At 43.1% G+C, this 21,182-nt stretch overlaps 1 protein-coding gene across 3 annotated transcripts in view; it reads right to left on the bottom strand.

Moving 5' to 3' along the window:
- Nucleotides 1–21,182, bottom strand: part of LOC139374564 (microtubule associated monooxygenase, calponin and LIM domain containing 2b) — a 95,917-nt gene that overhangs the window by 1,373 nt on the left and 73,362 nt on the right. For 2 of the 3 annotated variants that reach the window (XM_071115569.1, XM_071115562.1), the window contains 7 exons: nt 15,838–15,903; nt 12,025–12,131; nt 11,145–11,922; nt 10,858–10,928; nt 9,346–9,441; nt 8,110–8,206; nt 43–148 (listed from right to left, as the gene is read on the bottom strand). In XM_071115569.1, the coding sequence (XP_070971670.1) occupies nt 43–148; nt 8,110–8,206; nt 9,346–9,441; nt 10,858–10,928; nt 11,145–11,922; nt 12,025–12,131; nt 15,838–15,903 (1,321 nt within the window). The remainder of the gene's footprint in view (nt 1–42; nt 149–8,109; nt 8,207–9,345; nt 9,442–10,857; nt 10,929–11,144; nt 11,923–12,024; nt 12,132–15,837; nt 15,904–21,182) is intronic. The other variant, XM_071115578.1, reaches the window with a different exon arrangement.

Consider the following 21,182-nt stretch of genomic DNA (forward strand, 5'->3'; position numbering starts at 1 on the left):
CTGTGTCTGAGAATGCAGTGTGCCTCATCTTTTCCTACTTACAATATGACTAGCTCTTCCTCATAGCGTGCCAGTTTGTTCTTCTCCAGGACCAGCTTGAACCACATTTGGAGGAGCTCGTGCTCATCAGAGAGACCATCACCTTTGTCTGATAGAGGGAGAGAGCAAGGTCAGAATCAGCTACCCCAGATAATATAGAAGTTTGATCATCCCGTTTCTTCATTCCTCATTACGTCCAAGGTCGACTAATAAGCTCCCCGTCACAAGGTTATTCAGTAGATCTGGAATGACAACAGTTTCACTTGTCTCCAGGGGTGTTTTGACTGTACTATGTGGGAGGTATTTGAGGACAGTAGCTCTGATCTTGATGAACTCACAGATGTTATTTCAAACTATGTGGAGTAAGTTGTGCCTACTAAAACCTGTCAAATATTATCTATCAATAAGCCTTGGGTATCAAAAAATCTAAAATCACTACTTTATTAGGAAGGCACTTTATGCTGAGGGTGATAGACAGGCTTTAAGAGATGTACAACGTGAGATCAAAAGACAGATACTGGTGGACAAGGAGGCATACAAGCAAAGGGTGGAGAGGACCCTCTCCTCGGGTAACTAAAGGGTGGCCTGGCAAGGGATTAAATCCATGGCTAGTGCCCCCACATACAGTGGGGAGAACAAGTATTTGATACACTGCCGATTTTGCCGATTTTCCTACTTACAAAGCATGTAGATGTCTGTAATTTTTTATTATAGGTACACTTCAACTGTGAGAGACGGAATCTAAAACAAAAACCCAGAAAATCACGTATTATTATAAGTAATTAATTTGCATTTTATTGCATGACATAAGTATTTGATCACCTACCAACCAGTAAGAATTCCGGCTACTTATGTCATGCAATAAAATCCAAATTAATTACTTAAAATCATACGTGATTTTCTGGGTTTTTGTTTTAGATTCCGTCTCTCACAGTTGAAGTGTACCTATGATACAAAATTACAGACCTCTACATGCTTTGTAAGTAGGAAAACTTGCAAAATCAGCAGTGTATCAAATACTTGTTCTCCCCACTGTAGGTAGAGGAAAAACCAGTGCTGACCTTGGGAGACATGAGGGCCAGAACATGAGAAGAAAACATTCCGTTCATTAGCCAAGATTTGAATCAGACAATTTTGTGTCGGAGGTAAAACAAATGGAAGCATCATTACAAATGTCTGAGAGGGTTGTTGTTCAACATGCTGATGTAGTGAAGTTGTTCGGGGGATGTAATGTACACAAAAGCCCAGACAAGTGGACGTGTTAAAAAGCACTGTGCTGAACAACTGGCTGGTGTTTATAGACATTTTCCAGTCCTCACTCGACCTGCAACAAGTGCCAGTATTGTGGAAAAACTCAATAATTACACCCATTCCTAAAGCATCTATTCCCTCTGTGCTGAATGACTACCACCCTGTCTCCTTGACATCCTTACTAATAAAATGCCTTGAGAAAATTGTGAAAAGTCATGTTCTCAGTGCCACCCAGAAGCTCCTCACCCATTGCAGTTTGCCTATCAGCCCAGCAGAGGAGTCGATTCTGCCATTCTTACTCTCCTCAACATGGTCTATAGACATCTAGAGGGTGCCAAATCCCATGTCAGGGTTTTGTTTGTTGACTTTTCTTCTGCCTTCAACACAATCCAGCCTTACATTCTTGCAGACTCATTCGGGACTTCTCCTTAGATGGGGAACTGGTCTTGTGGTTGTTGGACTTCCTGAGCCAGAGGTCACAGCGGGTCAAAGTAGGTCCCCACGTGTCAGACATGCGCACCACCAACACATGCTCTCCTCAGGGATGTGTTTTGTCCCCACTCCTGTACATCTTGTACACTAATAGTTGTACTAGTTCCCATCCTGACAGACACCTCGGTAAGTTTGCTGATGACACTGCCTTGATCAGCCTGTTGCATGATGACGAGGAACACCATGGCCTGGTCCTAAATGACTTTGAAGAGTGGTGTGACAAATCACACTTGGTCCTCAATACCAACAAAATCAAAGAGATGTGCATAGACTTCAGAAAGAGTACAACACCTACCTCTGCAACATCAGAGGTCAGAACACAGAGATTGTAAAGGAATACAAATATCTGAGTGTCCTCTTGGACAATAAGCTTTAATGGAGTAAATGTACAGACCTGATCTACAAAAAGAGCCAACAGAGACTGTACTTTCTCAAAAAGCTGGGATCTTTTAATGTAGACTGTACTATACTTATTCTGTTTTACAAATCTTTCATTGAGAGTATTTTAACTTTTTGTATTGTTTGTTGGTTTGGCAATGCCACTGTCAACCAGAGAAATATGCTGAGAAGGATTATCACCACAGCAAGCAAGGTACTTGGAGTCAAACAGACAGGCTTGGATGAGATCTTTAAGATCTTTAAGGCCCTCCGCAAGGCTCACAAAATCATGTTAGACCCAAGCCACCCCCTGTCCCCGGACTTCGAACTACTCCCCTCTGGGCGCAGGTATAGGGCACCCATCGGCAGGAAAAAGAGAATTAGACAATAATTTGTGCCAGGTGTGATATCCCTCCTAAATAGCTCAGGCTAATGTTCCTATCGACCCAGTAAGGCCAGTAGGCTAGTCTCTTTTTAGTTCTATGTTAACTGTTATGAAAGTTGTATTGCCAATTTGTTTTGTATTGTATTTAAACGCCAATTTAAATGTGTACATGACACTACAACAACATTTCCCCATGGGGACAATAAAGTCAGTAAAGTAAAAGTAGATGGCCATAGTAATGGTCCTGTAACCCCTGGCCTGTTGAAACAGTCTCCAACAGACAGTGGGGAGAACAAGTATTTGATACACTGACAATTTTGCAGCTTTTCCTACTTACAAAGCATGTCGAGGTCTGTCATTTTTTTTTTATCATAGGTACACTTCAACTGTGAGAGACGGAATCTAAAACAAAAATCCAGAAAATCACATTGTATGATTTTTAAGTAATTCATTTGCATTTTATTGCATGACATAAGTATTTGATCACCTACCAACCAGTAAGAATTTCGGCTCTCACAGACCTGTTAGTTTTTCTTTAAGAAGCCCTCCTGTTCTCCACTCATTACCTGTATTAACTGCACCGGTTTGAACTTGTTACCTGTATAAAAGACACCTGTCCACACACTCAATCAAACAGACTCCAACCTCTCCACAATGGCCAAGATCAGAGAGCTGTGTAAGGACATCAGGGATAAAATTAGGCAAGCAGACAATAGGCAAGCAGCTTCGTGAGAAGGCAACAACTGTTTGCTCAATTATTAGAAAATGGAAGAAGTTCAAGATGACGGTCAATCACTCTCGGTCTGGGGCTCCATGCAAGATCTCACCTCGTGGGGCATCAATGATCATGAGGAAGGTGAGGGATCATCCCAGAACTACATGGCAGGACCTGGTCAATGACCTGAAGAGAGCTGGGATCACAGTCTCAAAGAAAACCATTAGTAACACACTACATCATCATGGATTAAAATCCTGCAGCGCACGCAAGGTCCCCCTGCTCAAGCCAGCGCATGTCCAGGCCCGTCTGAAGTTTGCCAATGGCCATCTGGATGATCCAGAGGAGGAATGGGAGAAGGTTATGTGGTCTGATGAGACAAAATAGAGCTTTTTGGTCTAAACGCCACTCTCTGTGTTTGGAGGAAGAAGAAGGATGAGTACAACCCCAAGAACACCATCCCAACCATGAAGCATGGAGGTGGAAACATCATTCTTGGGGATGCTTTTCTGCAAAAGGGACAGGACGACTGCACCGAGGGGAGGATGGATGGGGCCATGTATCGCGAGATCTTGGCCCACAACCTCCTTCCCTCAGTAAGAGCATTGAAGATGAGTCGTGTCTGGGTCTTCCATGACAGTGTAACCTGTGGACAACAGGCTAAAGGTATTTTTTTTACATATACTAACACTGAGCATTACACTGACTACAGCTACATTATATGAAACAGACCCATTCGTAGAGTGTGTTTGATTGAAGGACAGCTCCTAATGCTTCTGATTCGTTGCTATATCTAAGCTTGATGCCCTCAATCTCACACAAATTATTAATGAACCTACCAAGTACAACCCCAAATCTGTAAACACGGGCACCCTGATAGATATCATCCTGACAAACCTGCCCTCTAAATACACCTCTGCTGTCTTCAATCGGGATCTCAGCGATCACTGCCTCATCGCCTGCGTCCGTATTGGGTCTGCGGTCAAACGACCATCCCTCATCACTGTAAAACACCCCCTAAAACACTTCAGCGAGCAGGCCTTTCTAATCGACCTGGCCCGGGTATCCTGGAAGGATATTGACCTCATTCCATCAGTAGAGGATGCCTGGTAATTCATTAAGTGTATTCCTCACCATCTTAATAAATAAGCATGCCCCATTCAAAACATTTTGAACCAGGAACAGATAAGTTCTGGGGCACTGTAAAGTCCATGGAGAATAAGAGCACCTCCTCCCAGCTACCCACTGCACTGAGGCTAGGAAACACTGTCACCACCGATAAATCAACGATAATTGAGAATTTTAATAAGCATTTTTCTACGGCTGGCCATGCTTTCCACCTGGCTACCCCTACACCAGTCAACAGCCCTGCACCCCCCACAGCAACTTGCCCAAACCTCCCTCATTTCTCCTTTACCCAAATCCAGATAGCTGATGATCTGAAAGAGCTGCAAAATCTGGACCCCTACTAATCAGTTGGGCAAGACAATCTGGACCCTCTTTTTCTAAAATTATCCGCCGCAATTGTTGCAACCCCTATTACTAGCTGTGGTCATCCCCCTCTTTAAAAGAGGGGAGACACTCTAGACCCAAACTGTTACAGACCTGTATCCATCCTGCCCTGCTTTCTAAAGTCTTTGAAAGCCAAGTTAACAAACAGATCACTGACCATTTCGATTCCCACCGTACCTTCTCCACTATGCAATCTGGTTTCAGAGCTGGTCATGCACCTCAGCCACGCTCAAGGTCCTAAACGATATCATAACCGCCATCAATAAAATACAATACTGTGCAGCCGTATTCATCAACCAAGGCGTTCGACTCTGTAAATCACCGCATTCTTATCGGCAGACTCAACAGCCTTGGTTTCTCAAATTACTGCCTCGCCTGGTTCACCAACTTCTTCTCAGACAGAGTTCAGTGGGTTAAATCGGAGGGCCTGTTGTCCAAACCTCTGGCAGCCTCTATGGGGGTGCCACAGGGTTCTATTCTCGGGCCGACTCTTCTCTGTATACATCAATGATGTCGCTCTTGCTGCTGGTGATTTTCTGATCCACCTCTACACAGATGACACCATTCTGTATACTTCTGGCCCTTCTTTGGACACTGTGTTAACTAACCTCCAGACGATCTTCAATGCCATACAACTCTCCTTCCGTGGCCACCAACTGCTCTTAAATGCAAGCAAAACTAAATGTATGCTCTTTAACCGATCGCTGCCCGCACCTGCCCGCCTGTTCAGCATCACTACTCTGGATGGTTCTGACTTAGAATATGTGGACAATTACAAATACCTTGGTGTCTGCTTAGACTGTACACTCTCCCTCTTTGACTCATATTAAGCACCTCCAATCCAAAATTAAATCTAGAATCAGCTTCCTATTTCGCAACAAAGCATCCTTCACTCATGCTACCAAACATATCCTCGTAAAACTATCCTACCGGTCCTTGACTTCGGCGATGTCATTTATAAAATAGCCTCCAACACTCTACTCAGCAAATTGGATGCAGTCTATCACAGTGCCATCCGTTTTGTCACCAAAGCCCCATATACTACCCACCACTGCGACCTGTATGCTCTCGATGGCTGGCCTTCGCTCCATATTCGTCGCCAAACCCACTGGCTCCAAGTCATCTATAAGTCTTTGCTAGGTAAAGCCCCGCCTGATCTCAGCTCACTGGTCACCATAGCAACACCCACCCATAGCACACGCTCCAGCAGGTATATTTCACTGGTCATCCCCAAAGCCAACACTTCCTTTGGACGCGTTTCCTTCCAGTTTTCTGCTGCCAATGACTGGAACGAACTGCAAATCACTGAAGCTGGAGACTCATATCTCCCTCACTAACTTTAAGCATCAGCTGTCAGAGCGGCTCACCTATCACTGCACCTGTACATAGCCCATCTCTAAATTACCCATCCAACTACCTCATCCCCATATTGTTATTTATTTATTTGCTCCGTTGCACCCCAGTATCTCTAATTTCACATCATCATTTGCACATCTATCACTCCAGTGTTAAATTGCTCAATTGTAATTACTTCGCCACTACGGCCTATTTATTTACCTCCCTAATCTTACCTCATTTGCACAAGCTGTATATAGTTTTTTTCCTATTGTGTTATTGACTGTACATTTGTTTATTCCATGTTTAACTCTGTTGTTTGTGTCGCACTGCTTTGCGTTATCTTGGCCAGGTCGCAGTTGTAAATGAGAACTTGTCCTCCACTGGCCTACCTGGTTAAATAAAGTATTTATTTATTATTTTTTTTATTTTTAAAATGAACCATTATGCTCGGTCTTCGTTGGTCAGACTGTTTTCTCTCAACTGTGTAGGAAACCTTTTCTCTCCCATTGCCATATACTGTACAGCACTGTGACCCTGGCCTTCAAATACCCCTGCAAACATCCATCAATTGAATAAAGACAAATAAAGGAAGACTGACATAAAAAAATCCTAAACTTTTTCATACTTAGAATCTTGCCAATCATATACACTCAGGTCATTGTCTGACACCTACTCCTACCCTCTTGCAATCCAGTCGGAGTCTGAATAATATCAATGAACAAAGAGCCTATTGAGCCATGAGACCTTCGGCCTCTGCCTTAATTCAATTATCCAAACAAAGCCATGTAAACAGGCACAATGGTTGCCACTGCTGCCGCTGCCCTTCAGGCCCGCATCACAAGAGACACTCTCCCTGTAGTTTTTGAATCAGCATTTGCAAGGCCATTCACTGTACTCAATGGTACTTAGACCACAGACACTCAGTCTCTGAGGAGGCTTTTAACATTGAGCCTGACTATAGAACAAAACATGAGTTCAAAAAGGTCTTTACACAGGAGATGTGCTTTCCATTTAACAATAGGACACAAACTTGGATGAAACAACTGCATTACTTAGGGCTACGTTTGTGTGCTTTTTATGCACTGTAATTTAATTTAATGAAATTATAATAAAAGGAACAGCTAATTATGGTTAAACTCTCAATCATTCTTTATCTGGAGAGTGCAGAAGCAACAAACACATTTCTAATTTACAATTCTGGCAAAACACAATTTACCTTTGAGGAAAATGATTACCAGTATGAAAAGATGACTTTTGAAAAGACTAGCAGGAATAACCATTTTTCATTATAAAGTAGCTGTCTTTAATGACTAACTTGTATATCACCATGTGCAAGGCTAATGAAACATGGGAAAGCTTTCCCCCGTCCTTCCTCTCTTCACAAGGCCAATTGCCACCGCAGTGATTTCTAAACAATTTCAACTTAAAATTGTTATTTTGGTTGAATGCAAATGACTATAATTTGGTAGTTTTTATTATGCATTTTCCTAGCAAAGGCATCAGTGTAGTTCTGACTCTAGACTTGGCCTACTCTAGATAAGGAAATTGAAATAATTATTAGAAAAGCATTGCCACTTGCAAACCTCACAGAAACAGGAAAACTATTCCTGAGCATAGGTCATTCTGAATCCAGTGTTTCCATGTCTCAACTATATGTTCTTGGCTGACGTCAAACTAAGACAGTTCCATTACAAACAGTGCCTTTCTCCACTCTCTGTGCATAGCTCAGTCTTCATGTGCCATGTCTTTGTGTGTTACCTTCAGAGATAAGGCCACTCTGATTCAAGGACATAACACTCACTTACTGAACATTCTGATTTTAACCCCTCCATTCCTTTGTCATAATTTCATAAAATGCTCTGGCCCCGAGTCATAGAGCTACGTCAACCGAATGGATACACTTGTGTATTTACATCACTCATACGCTGTGCAGCTGTTGGAATCAATCCACACAGCATGAGATGACAAACGTGCATTCTGTTGGGACAGTGTGGCTCACCTGGGGTTTCACCTCGAAGGACCTTCTCAATGGTCACCCCTCTCTCCTCCAGGTCTCTCTGCTTCTCCCCCACTTCCTCCAGCTGCCTCTGGATGATCTTCACACAATAAACACCATGTCAGATTCAACCAAGGCAGCCTCACAATGGCTCAACACACAATATGTATATCCCATTCATCACCCCAACAAATCAAATTCATTTGTGGAAGAGATCATTAGTAAGTCAAATGTTTGAGAGAATCCTTATAAACTGGGTGGTTTGAGCCCTGAATGCTGATTGGCTTACAGCTGTGGGGCGCTGTAAACCACGGGTATGACAACATGTATTTTTACTGCTCTAATTCAAATCAAAACTTTGTCACATGTGCCGAATACAACAAGTGTAGACCTTACCGTGAAATGCTTACCTACAAGCCCTTAACCTGTTGAGTGTAGGGGGCAGTATTTTGATGTTTGGATGAAAAACGTACCCAAATGAAACTGCCTATTTCTCAGGCCCAGAAACTAGAATATACATATAATTGTCAGATTAGGATAGAAAACACTAAAGTTTCCAAAACTGTCAAAACATTGTCTGTGAGTATAACAGAACTGATATTGCAGGCGAAAACCTGAGGTATATCCAACCCAGAGGTGCTGTTTTTCCTGAAAGCTCTCTGTTCCATTTCCTGCCTTCCCTCCATTTAAAGGGATATCAACCAGATTCCTTTCCCTATGGCTTCCACATGGTGTGAACAGTCTTTAGACATAGTTTCAGCCTTTTACTCTGAAAAATGAGCATGAACGATCACATCGCGTCATTGGATGGCTGGGTGCCAGCAGAGTTTTGCATGCACCAACAGCTTGGAGCAGACATTTTCTCTCTCTCTCCTATTGAAAAAGCTACGGTATCAATTATTTATTGTAAAAACAAACTGAGGATTGATTATAAATTAATTGATTATAAAAACGTTTGACATGATTCTACGAACTTTACGGATACTATTTGGAATTTGTGTCTGCCCCGTCGTGACCGCTCGAGCCTCTGGATTACTGAACATAACGGCTAAGAGCTGTATCTAGACATTCCGCGTTGCGTCGTGCATAAGAACAGCCCTTAGCCGTGGTATATTGGCCATATACCACACCCCCTCGGGCCTTATTGCTTAAATATAAAACATGTAAATGAATGGCGAATGAAAACGGAAGGCCTCTGGTGTGGTAGTGCTGTTTTGTTGTCTATGTGCTCTACAGTACCTGGGCTCTGTGGAGCCTCTTCAGCTGCTCTCGCTTGGCCTGTTGAATCACAGTCTTCTCCCGTCTCCTCCTCTGTCTCTCCGAGCTCCCATGGAACTAAACACAGACCGACAAGACAGTGTCACACAACAGTTACCTCCCACCAGAGTTAAACCCCTCGGATCGTAGTCCCAACTATTAGGGGTCTGGGCATATCAATCTGACACAGTATCTTATCAGTCATGCGATTGACCTGCACTTGATCCTGGCGGAAGTAGCAGAGATGGTTTGAAAGTGGCAGTGGTAGTAATTCTGTTAAGTAAACAAGGCAGTTCCTAACAGAGAGCTGCAAAATGGTGCTCAAAAAAAGAGGGTGGTATGTGTGTGGTGTGCTGTGAAGCCATGGCCAAGACCTATTACAACACCAGATTGGGATTTCCTCCCCGTATGTAAGGTGATATGAGCAGGTCATGATGTGCTTCTTCAGCCTTCCCAGTAAAGCCTCTCTAATGGAGTATGGATTATCTGTTCTCGGGTCCTGACCCGTCTCTTCATGTCTCTTCTGTATCCTCCGCCTTGAGGAGAGCTGCTTTTAAATCACTGATCTGACTTGACATGGATTGGTGTAAGTAAGCTTTCACCTGTCATTTATTTTTATTTATTATGTTTAGTTCGTTCTATCGGTTCTGTTGCTAGAGATGAGACCCTGTCCCCTGTCGTTCAGTCTTTTTTTTTCTGTGTCTATTGACACAACCCAATGGTTCGTCCTAAATGTTCCATTGCCAAACTGTCTGGCAAAATTCTTATCCCTTGCTTGCTAGCCAGCCAACTACGGCTAACTTAGTCACATCAAAGAATGCAGCCATAATAACAGCAAAGTAGCCACATTTGCATAAGGTGTTTTCTAGAGACATTTATTTGGATACATCCATAACAATGAAGTAATGAGGCGCGATTTCGCCTTGCATAGAAAATGTGCTGTTTCGTCAGTACATTGTTGTTCAGAGGAACTAGCCAACAACACAGCTAACACAATCACTTCAAACTGAAACTAGACTGCAAATTAGCTGCACTTTGTTTCGTTTGACCTTTTTTCAATTAATATTTCTTTGTATATATATATCCCTAAAAATGATGCCAGCTGATTTATGATTTCGACTGGCTGAGAAACGCTGTTGCAAATATCGGAGACAGACGGCAAGGTTTATACAAATCTCTGCTGTTGAAAACTAAATGTTAATGTTAACGAAATGTAAGATAATGTCTAAATGCTTTTAATAGTGGAGATCAAGTTAATAAATTGCATGGCTGGGCTGATGCGACAGTGGATTCCATTTTGAATATGCAAAAGTACTGTAAATAGGCATTTTAACGTCACAAATTTAGCCGGTGGTAACTTGTGGAATAGACACAGGCTGGAATGCGGTTTTAACCAATAAGCATTCAGGATTAGACCCATACATTGTCAGTGATTATTTCAGAGGAAGGTAGGAAGGATTGATGCATGTAAGAGTTTTGGAACAGTACCCTTACCTTCTGTTTGGCTGGGACGTGCTCATCGTCACTTGAGGAGTCGGACTCATCTTTCTGCTGTTTGCTGGAGGCTGTGTATAGAAAGTAGTTGTACACACACTTCAACTATGTTATTTACATTAAAACACTAAGTATAGGCTACTATAGTAATCTTCTCATTTATAGCATGTACTGTATTAATAGCATTGTAGTATTTATTAGCTCCATGTGAAATTCAACGGTGACAAGGGAGTAGAAGCATATAACATAACTCTCATCACATCCTCGCTTGAGTCCTGACCCCTGACCTTGGTTCCTGATGTTGGACAGGATGGTCCTGATGTCCTTCTCCTGACCCCCCACTCCCACGCTCTCCGGTCCCCCCCTCTTCTTCAGCCTCAGGGAGGAGAAAAAGTTGAGCTTCCTGGGCGGCAGTGAAGCCATGTCGTCTGTGGTGAAGGATCCTACAGACTTGTTGCTGCCTAGGGAGACCTGTTCCAGTAGCGTGGGCAGGTCTGTGGGTCTGTCACCCATGGAGGCCTTGAGTGGATTTGGGGACGGCTGGCTCTTCGGCCCCACTTCCACTGATTGGGCCTCCTGGCTTTGGGCGGTATCCCCAAACAGGGAGCTAAAGCTGAAGGCTCCATCAGACAGAGGCCTACGCTTGGTGGGACTGTTGTTTTTCCTCCTGGTGACAACCGTGCTGGAGTCTGTTGTTGTCCTTGATACTCCAAAAGACCTCCTGAAAGCATTGGCCCACACCTGGAATGCGGACGGAACTGGCTGGGGCTGAGCTGGGACTGGTTCTGCCTCTACCCGAGGCAATAGGTCTTTCGGGGGGATCTGGTCCCCAGGTTTGGGATGTGTGGAAGGATCTCCTCCTCCAGGGCCTTGGGCCTCCTCTCGAGTAGCCAGGTTCCAGTCCAGGAGTTTCTCTCTCTCAGACAGGGACAGTGTCAGCCTTTTCTTACGGCCGACTGCTTCCTCCAGCTGGGGCACTTTTGTGACCTGGCACTCTTCTTTACCCATCGATGAACTCTGATTCTGAGAATCTGCAGGTGGTTTAGGACCATCATGGGAGACCTGCTGAACAAAGACAAAGTCCTGTTTTATTGCTCAGTTGCAATATGTGAAATGTTTATATATCACAGGAAATGGTTAAGTATCTGTTTGAATATTGTGCTTTACCGGTGGTTCAATCTCCTCAAAATCAGAGTTGGCCTCTTCAATGTTGGGCTCTTCTTTTTCTGCAGCTTTTTCACGTGAGAAGTGCCTCACCAGGATGAGAGGGAGAGCTGAATGAGTAGAGTATAACAGACAACATGCTTGATCAGAGCTCATGCAGCTACTGTAGGTCAGACTTTAATATTGCAGACAGATTGTGGCTTCCATCAATGTAAATGTCTGCGTCATTGCCCAATTCGCCAGATTGTGTGTGTGTGTTTTAAATATATATACATACACACCTTTTTTATTTGTATATATTTTCCTTTATTAGTTTCCCCTAATTGGAGTAAACTAATGAACAACATTTAGGCTTCAACTTCCAGCTTAAACATACTTTATAAATACAGACACAGTATATCTTACAATGGTTATCTTTTGTTTGTTTTTAGTCCCATCCTTCAGCTACCCTCAACCCCTCCCATCTACTTCTGAAGACCATCCCATTTGCCATATATTTTTAACTGTACTGTTTCACAAAAGTTCTGAACCTATTTACATTTTACATTGGTTACTTTGTCCAACCGGTCAGGTCCACTCAACTCCTCCCATCCATCTTTGAACCACATCCAGTTTTGGTGTTTGACATATATTTTTAACTGTGCTGTTATGTTTCACAAAAGTTCTGAACCTTGCTATTCTCATAGTTTCTAAAGATTGTACATTTAATTATTTTTTTTAAAGAGTATTATATTATTGAGCAATTGACTATGATTTTTCAAATCACCCGGCAGTGCTATTTGCAGTTAGCTCCAGGTAAATGTTGCAATTCTTCAGCCATTCCTGAACCTGTGACCAAAAACAAGCTATGTATGGACAGTACCAAAACAAATTATCTAATGATTCTGTCTCTTCAAAGCAAAATCTGCAGAGCTGGGATGTGTGTGTGCGTGTGTGCGTGTATGTATGTATGTATGTATGTATGTATGTATGCATGCAAGCAAGCAAGCATGCATGTATGTGCGCACACGAAATTCTATTGGTTGCAAGAATTGTGTATAATAATTTCAAATTGAAAAAAAGTTCGGAATCACATGTTTTGGGAATCAGTTCATAAACCATGTGGCATGGAATTGGTACATCGAAAAATGTATCCCAACTATTTTGCAATCTATATGACATAGCGGTCAATTTTTTTGGTCCTGAAATTAAACTGGTATATTTTTTCATTTATCACAATTTTCCTTAACCAATTTTGGTCTTTAATGCAGGGCAGCCAGACAAGTTCCTTCTCCCCCTTCCCTCTTCCATTTTTTGCAGTAATGCTGCATTTAGTTGGTTGTAATTTTGGGTAGAGCAGACTTTTCCATGTATTTTGTTAGCTGCATGTGTGAGATACAGTGCACTCGGAAAAGTATTCCAGATCCTTTCACTTTTTACATATTTGTTACGTTACAGCCTTATTCTGAAATAGATTAAATTGTTGTTTCTTTATCAATCTACACACAATACCCCATAATGACAAAGCAAAAACAGGTTTAGACATTTTAGCACATTTATAAAAATTAACATAAGTATTCAGATACTTATGATATTTGAAATTGAGATCAGGTGCATCCTATTTCCATTGATCATCCTTGAGATGTTTCTACCTGTGGTAAATTCAATTGATTGGACATGATTTGGAAAGGCACACATCTGTCTATATAAGGTCCCACAGTTGACAGAGCATGCAAGAGCAAAAACCAAGCCATGAGGTTGAAGGAATTGTCCGTAGAGCTCAGAGACAGGATTGTGTCGAGGCACAGATCTGGGGAAGGCTACCAAAACATTTCTGCATCATTGAAGGTCCCCAAGAACACAGTGGCCTCCACCATTCTAACATTGAAGTTTGGAACCACCAAGACTCTCCCTAGAACTGGCCGCCTGGCCAAATTAAGCAATCAGGGGAGAATGGCTTTGGTCAGGGAGGTAAACAAGAACCCGATGGTCACTGTGACAGAGCTTCAGAGTTTCTCTGTGGAGATGGGAGAACCTTCCAGAAGGACAACCATCTTTGTAGCACTCCATCAAATCAGGCCTTTATGGTAGAGAGGCCAGATGGAAGCCACTCCTCAGTAAGAAGCATGAAAGCCCACTTAGAGTTTGCCAAAAAGCACCTAAACAAGATGATCTGGTCTGATGAAACCAAGACTGAACTCTTTGACCTGAATACCTAGTGTCACATCTGGAGGAAACCTGGCACCATCCCTACGGTGAAGCACAGTGGTGGCAGCATCATGCGGTGGGGATTAACACTGGAATTATAGATGTGCAGATGATGATGTGCAAGTAGAGATACTGGGGTGCAAAAGAGCAAGAGGATAAATAATATGGGGATGAGGTAGTTGGGTGTGCTATTTACAGATTGTACCTGTACTCAGCCAATGATCGATAAGCTGCTCTGACAGCTGAGGCTTAAAGTTAGAGAGGGAGATAAGTCTCCAGCTTCAGTGATTTTTGCAATTCGTTCCAGTCATTGGCAGCATAGAACTGGAAGGAAAGGCGGCCAAAGGAAGTGTTTGCTTTGGGGATGACCAGTGAAATATACCTGCTGGAGCGCGTGCTATGGGTGGGTGTTGCTATGGTGACCAGTGAGCTGAGATCAGGCGGAGCTTTACCTAGCAAAGACTTATAGATGACCTGGAGCCAGTGTGTTTGGCGACAAATATGTAGTGAGGGCATACAGTTGAGAGGATCTGCAGAGAATGGGAGAACCTCCGAAAACAGGTGTTCCAAGTTTGTGGCGTCATACCCAAGAAGACTCAAGGCTGTAATCGCTGCCAAAGGTGCTTCAACAAAGTACAGAGTAAAGGGTCTGAATACTTATGTAAATGTAAAAAAAAAATGGCAAACAATTCTAAAAACGTGTTTTTGCTTTGTCATTATGGGCTAGTGTATGTAGAACGATGAGGGGGGGGGGGGGACGATTGAATCAATTTTAGAATAAGGCTGTAACGTAACAAAATATGGAAAAAGTCAAGGGGTCTGACTGAATGCACTAACTCCACCAGTCCTATTTACAAAGATTATACAGTTAAAAAAAATCTTCCTAAAATGATCTTTAAAAAAAATAATTTAATTAGTATATTTGAGTTTAACCATAATGTTTTAATATTTGTTATTTATTTTCTGGTGGATTAAACTGAAATTGGTAGATCAGACTTAACACGCTCCTCAGATACATGCTCATTAACACACACTACATACACAAACAACCTGTGTTGTCATTGTGTATAATAAGGGTCATTACGCATGAATGACCAAATAGCGCATGTAAAATCTTTACAGTTCGATAGAGTTGAAGTAACCAGAATCATGTTTTATCAGCAAGAGAGCAGTTATAATGCAGTCTATCCCAAAAAGTAACCTTGTCCAAACACGAATCTAATTCAATTGTAGACAACTCTAGACCAAAACAAAAATGAAAAATATTATTCCCAGAGAACACCAGCTCCCTCTAGTGTGTGTGAGATCTCACTTCAGCTTTTAAATCTTTCATTTAACTCAGATTCTCACGCAAGACTTCAACACCATCAGTCAGTGTACTGTCATTTTTTCTCATTGGGATTATTAATGAAGTACATTACCAGAGCACCATAGGCCCCAGCTGCAACAGCTCTCTATGCATTGCAGTGAAAATTCTAACACTTTTACAAAACACAAATATCAGAGCTAGTAACACCACAGCAGGGAATAAGTAGGGGTGAAATGCCTGTAGGAGGATAAGGAGGTGATATAGATAGGACGGATATAAGTATCATGTCAGATAATCAACAGCAGAGGTGGTCTACTCACTAGCACGGATCTTCCTCTTCCATCTGCTGTTCCCAGATGGGAGGGATGACTTGGTACTGGAATGTTCTGCAGGGAGAGTGGGCATAACCCGTATCACAACACATACAGTATCGATCTGCGTCAACACTACTGTGGCAACACATTTGAACTAGATATCTGTCAAACAATGATAAACTATAGTTCTACATTTACAAGTTATGTAAGAGAATGAGTGGTCTCTATACAGTTTTAGGGTGCTAGGCAACTACCATTCAGCCATGGGGTGGCGTCGCACACCTTTCAACTGAGCCCAGCAAATGAGGCGTGGAGAACAGAACAGCTGTGGCCTATTGACAGCCAGTAGACAGCCCTATCTGTGCAGCCGGACAGAATGTTCAGGCCAGTCCCAGTGCTCAGCGCTCCCCATGCCAAGACAAATAATCACTTAATGTGGGAGAATGGCTTTGTCTACCCCACCCAGATTTCAGAGCCTTAACTGGAGGAGTGGGATCTCACATAGGGGGAAACAGAGGACGGCAGGCTGCTCCTAAATCACTCACTCCCTCAGACCCTAATAAACTGAGTCTACATAGCTATATGGATGGAATCATTTCCTACACGCTCTAGACATCCAGACGGACGCCTGCATTGATGCTGGGAGAGAAGATAGGCTGCTACAAAGCCAATGCTGTTGGCGGCCAATGCTGTTGGAGAACAGGGAAATAGCTACAGTTGAAGTCGGAAGTTTACATACACCTTAGCTAAATACATTTAAACATTTAAACTCAGTTTTTCACAATTCCTGACATTTAATCCTAGTAACAATTCCCTGTCTTAGGTCAGTTAGGATCACCATTATTTTAAAAATGTGAAATGTCAGAATAATAGTAGAGCAAATTATTTATTTCAGCTTTAATTTTTTTCGTCACATTCCCAGTGGATCAGAAGTTTACATACACTCAATTAGTATTTGGTAGCATTGCCTTTAAATTGTTGACCTTGGGTCAAACATTTCAGGTAGCCTTCCACAAGCTTCCCACAATAAGTTGGGTGAATTTTGGCCCATTCCTCCTGACAGAGCTGGTGTAACTGAGTCAGGTTTGTAGGCCTCCTTGCTCGCACACACTTTTTCAGTTCCGCCCACAAATTTTCTATAGGATTGAGGTCAGGGCTTTGTGATGGCCACTCCAATACCTTGACTCTGTTGTCCTTAAGCCATTTTGCCACAACTTTGGAAGTATGGTTGGGGTCATTGTCCATTTGGAAAACCCATTTGCAACCAAGCTTTAAATTCCTGACTGATGTCTTGAGATGTTGCTTCAATATATCCACATTTAAAAAAAATACATTATTTCACCTTTATTTAACCAGTTAGGCAAGTTGAGAACAAGTTCTCATTTACAATTGCAACCTGGCCAAGATAAAGCAAAGCAGTTCGACACATACAACAGAGTTACACATGGACTAAAACAAACATAGTCAATAATACAGTAGAAAATAAGTCTATATACAATGTGAGCAAATGAGGTGAGACAAGGGAGGTAAAGGCAAAAAAAGGCAGTGATGGCAAAGTAAATACAATATAGCAAGTAAAACACTGGAATGGTAGATTTGCAGTGGAAGAAAGTGCAAAGTAGAGATAGAAATCATAGGGTGCAAAGGAGAATAAATAAATAAATACAGAAGGGGGAGAGGTAGTTGTTTGGGCTAAATTATAGATGGGCTATGTACAGGTGCAGTAATCTGTGAGCTGCCCTGACAGCTGGTGCTTAAAGTTAGTGAGGGAGATAAGTGTTTCCAGTTTCAGAGATTTTTGTAGTTCGTTCCAGTCATTGGCAGCAGAGAACTGGAAGGAGAGGCGGCCAAAGGAAGAATTGGTTTTGGGGGTGACTAGAGAGATATACCTGCTGGAGCGTGTGCTACAGGTGAGTGCTGCTATGGTGACCAGCGAGCTGAGATAAGAGGGGACTTTACCTAGCAGGGTCTTGTAGATGACCTGGAGCCAGTGGGTTTGGCGACGAGTATGAAGCGAGGGCCAGCAAACGAGAGCGTACAGGTCGCAGTGATGGGAAGTATATGGGGCTTTGGTGACAAAACGGATGGCACTGTGATAGACTGCATCCAATTTATTGAGTAGGGTATTGGAGGCTATTTTGTAAATGACATCGCCGAAGTCGAGGATCAGTAGGATGGTCAGTTTTACAAGGATATGTTTGGCAGCATGAGTGAAGGATGCTTTGTTGCGAAATAGGAAGCCAATTCTAGATTTAACTTTGGATTGGAGATGTTTGATATGAGTCTGGAAAGAGAGTTTACAGTATAACCAGACACCTAGGTTATACTGTTGTCCACATATAAGTCAGAACCGTCCAGAGTAGTGATGTTGGACGGGCGGGCAGGTGCAGGCAGCGATCGGTTGAAGAGCATGCATTTAGTTTTACTTGCACTTAAGAGCAGTTGGAGGCCACGGAAGGAGAGTTGTATGGCATTGGCGCTCGTCTGGAGAGTTGTTAACAGTGGGCCAGAAATATACAGAATGGTGTCGTCTGCGTAGAGGTGGATCAGAGAATCACCATCTGCAAGAGCGACATCATTGAAGTACACAGAGAAAAGAGTCAGCCCAAGAATTGAACCCTGTGGCACCCCCATAGATACTGCCAGAGGCCTGGACAACAGGCCCTCAGATTTGACACACTGAACTCTATCAGAGAAGTAGTTGGTGAACCAGGCGAGGCAATCATTTGAGAAACCAAGGCTATCGAGTCTGCCAATAAGAATGTGGTGATTGACAGAGTCGAAAGCCTTGGCCAGGTCAATGAATACGGCTGCACAGTATTGTTTCTTATCGATGGCGGTTAAGATATTGTTTAGGACCTTGAGCATGGCTGAGGTGCACCTATGACCAGCTCTGAAACCAGATTGCATAGCAGAGAAGGTATGGTGGGATTCGAAATGGTCGGTAATCTGTTTGTTCAAAGACCTTAGAAAGGCATGGTAGGATAGATATAGGTCTGTTGCAGTTTGGGTCAAGAGTGTCCCCCCCTTTGAAGAGGGGGATGACCGCAGCTGCTTTCCAATCTTTGGGAATCTCAGACGATACGAAAGAGAGGTTGAACAGGCTACTAATAGGGGTTGCAACAATTTTGGCTGATAATTTTAGAAAGAAAGGGTTTGTCTAGTCCGGCTGATTTGTAGGGGTCCAGATTTTGCAGCTCTTTCAGAACATCAACTGACTGGATTTGGGAGAAGGAGAAATGGGGAAGGCATGGGCGAGTTGCTGTGGGGGGTGCAGTGCTATTGACCGGGGTAGGGGTAGCCAGGTGGAAAGCATGGCCAGCCATAGAAAAATGCATATTGAAATTCTCAATTATAGTGGATTTATCGGTGGTGACAGTGTTTCCTATCCTCAGTGCAGTGAGCAGCTGGGAGGAGGTGTTCTTATTCTCCATGGACTTCACAGTGTCCCAGAACGTTTTTGAGTTTGTGTTGCAGGAAGCAAATTTCTGCTTGAAAAAGCTAGCCTTGGCATTTCTAACTGCCTGTGTATATTGGTTTCTAGCTTCCCTGAAAAGTTGCACATCACGGGGGCTGTTCGATGCTAATGCAGAACGACATATGATGTTTTTGTGTTGGTTATGGGCAGTCAGGTCTGGAGAGAACCAAGGGCTGTATCTGTTCCTGGTTCTAAATTTCTTGAATGGGGCATGCTTATTTAAGATGGTGAGGAAGGCATTTAAAAAAAATAACCAGGCATCCTCTACTGTTAGAATGAGGTCAATATCCTTCCAGGATACCCCAACCAGGTGGATTAGAAAGGCCTGCTTGCTGAAGTGTTTTAGGGAGCGTTTGACAGTGATGAGGGGTGATCGTTTGACCGCAGACCCATTACTGATGCAGGCAATGAGGCAGTGATCGCTGAGATCTTGGTTGAAAACAGCAGAGGTGTATTTAGAGGGCAAGTTGGTTAGGATGATATCTATGAGGGTGCCCGTGTTTACGGCTTTGGGGTGGTACCTGGTAGTTTCATTGATAATGTATGTAAGATTGAGGGCATCAAGCTTAGATTGTTGGGGGGGGGCTGGGGTGTTAAGCATGTTCCAGTTTAGGTCGCCTAGCAGCACGAGCTCTGAAGATAGATGGGGGGAAATCAGTTCACAAATGGTGTCCAGAGCACAGCTGGGGGCAGAGGGTGGTCTATAGCAGGCGACAATGGTGAGAGACTTGTTTTTAGAGAGGTGGATTTTTAAAAGTAGAAGTTCAAATTGTTTGTGTACAGACCTGGATAGTAGGAAAGAACTCTGCAGGCTATCTTTGCAGTAGATTGCAACACCGCCCCCTTTAGCCGTTCTATCTTGTCTGAAAATGTTGTAGTTTGGGATGGAGATTTCAGAATTTGATGGTCTTCCTAAGCCAGGATTCAGACACGGCTAGAACATCCGGGTTGGCAGAGTGTGCTAAAGCAGTGAATAAAACAAACTTAGGGAGGAGTCTTCTAATGTTAACATGCATGAAACCAAGGCTATTACGGTTACAGAAGTCATCAAAAGAGAGCGCCTGGGGAATAGGAGTGGAGCCAGGCACTGCAGGGCCTGGATTCACCTCTACATTACCAGAGGAACAGAGGAGGAGTCCGATAAGGGTACGGCTAAAAGCTATGAGAATTGTTCGTCTGGAACAGAGAGTAAAAGGAGGTTTCTGGGGGCGATAAAATAGCTTCAAGGTATAATGTACAGACAAAGGTATGGTAGGATGTGAATACAGTGGCGGTAAACCTAGGTATTGAGTGATGAGATATTGTCTGTAGAAACATCATTGAAACCAGGTGATGTCATAGAAACCATGTGTGGGTGGTGGAACTGAAAGGTTGGATAACGTATAATGAGCAGGGCTAGAGGCTCTACAGTGAAATAAGCCAATAAACACTAACCAGAACAGCAATGGACAAGGCATATCGACATTAAGGAGAGGCATGCTTAGTTGAGTGATCATAAGGGTCCAGTGAGTAGTGAGGTTGGTTGGGTTAACGGCGATTCAAGCTAGCATAGGATGGAGGTCTGTTTTTAGCCACCTTGTGCGTTTCCGTCGGTAGATTAGTGGGGTTCCGTGTGGTAGAGGGGATCAATCCAAATGGCAAAATAGATATAGTGACCCAAGAAAAATTGTCCAATAGACCTATTCAGATAGCTGTCTAATCGGCTGCTAACGATTAGCGGACCGCAGATGGGCGTTCAGGTAACGTCGCGACGGAGGAGCCAGTTGGATAACTCCCTCGGGCAGATACCGTTGGTAGTCCAGTTGTGAAGGCTCGGTGGGGCTCCGCGTTGGCAGTAAAACAGGTCCGGATAGGTGATTGTAGCCCAGGAGTG

Source organism: Oncorhynchus clarkii, chromosome 2, assembly GCF_045791955.1.
Source record: "Oncorhynchus clarkii lewisi isolate Uvic-CL-2024 chromosome 2, UVic_Ocla_1.0, whole genome shotgun sequence".
Taxonomy (NCBI): domain Eukaryota; kingdom Metazoa; phylum Chordata; class Actinopteri; order Salmoniformes; family Salmonidae; genus Oncorhynchus; species Oncorhynchus clarkii.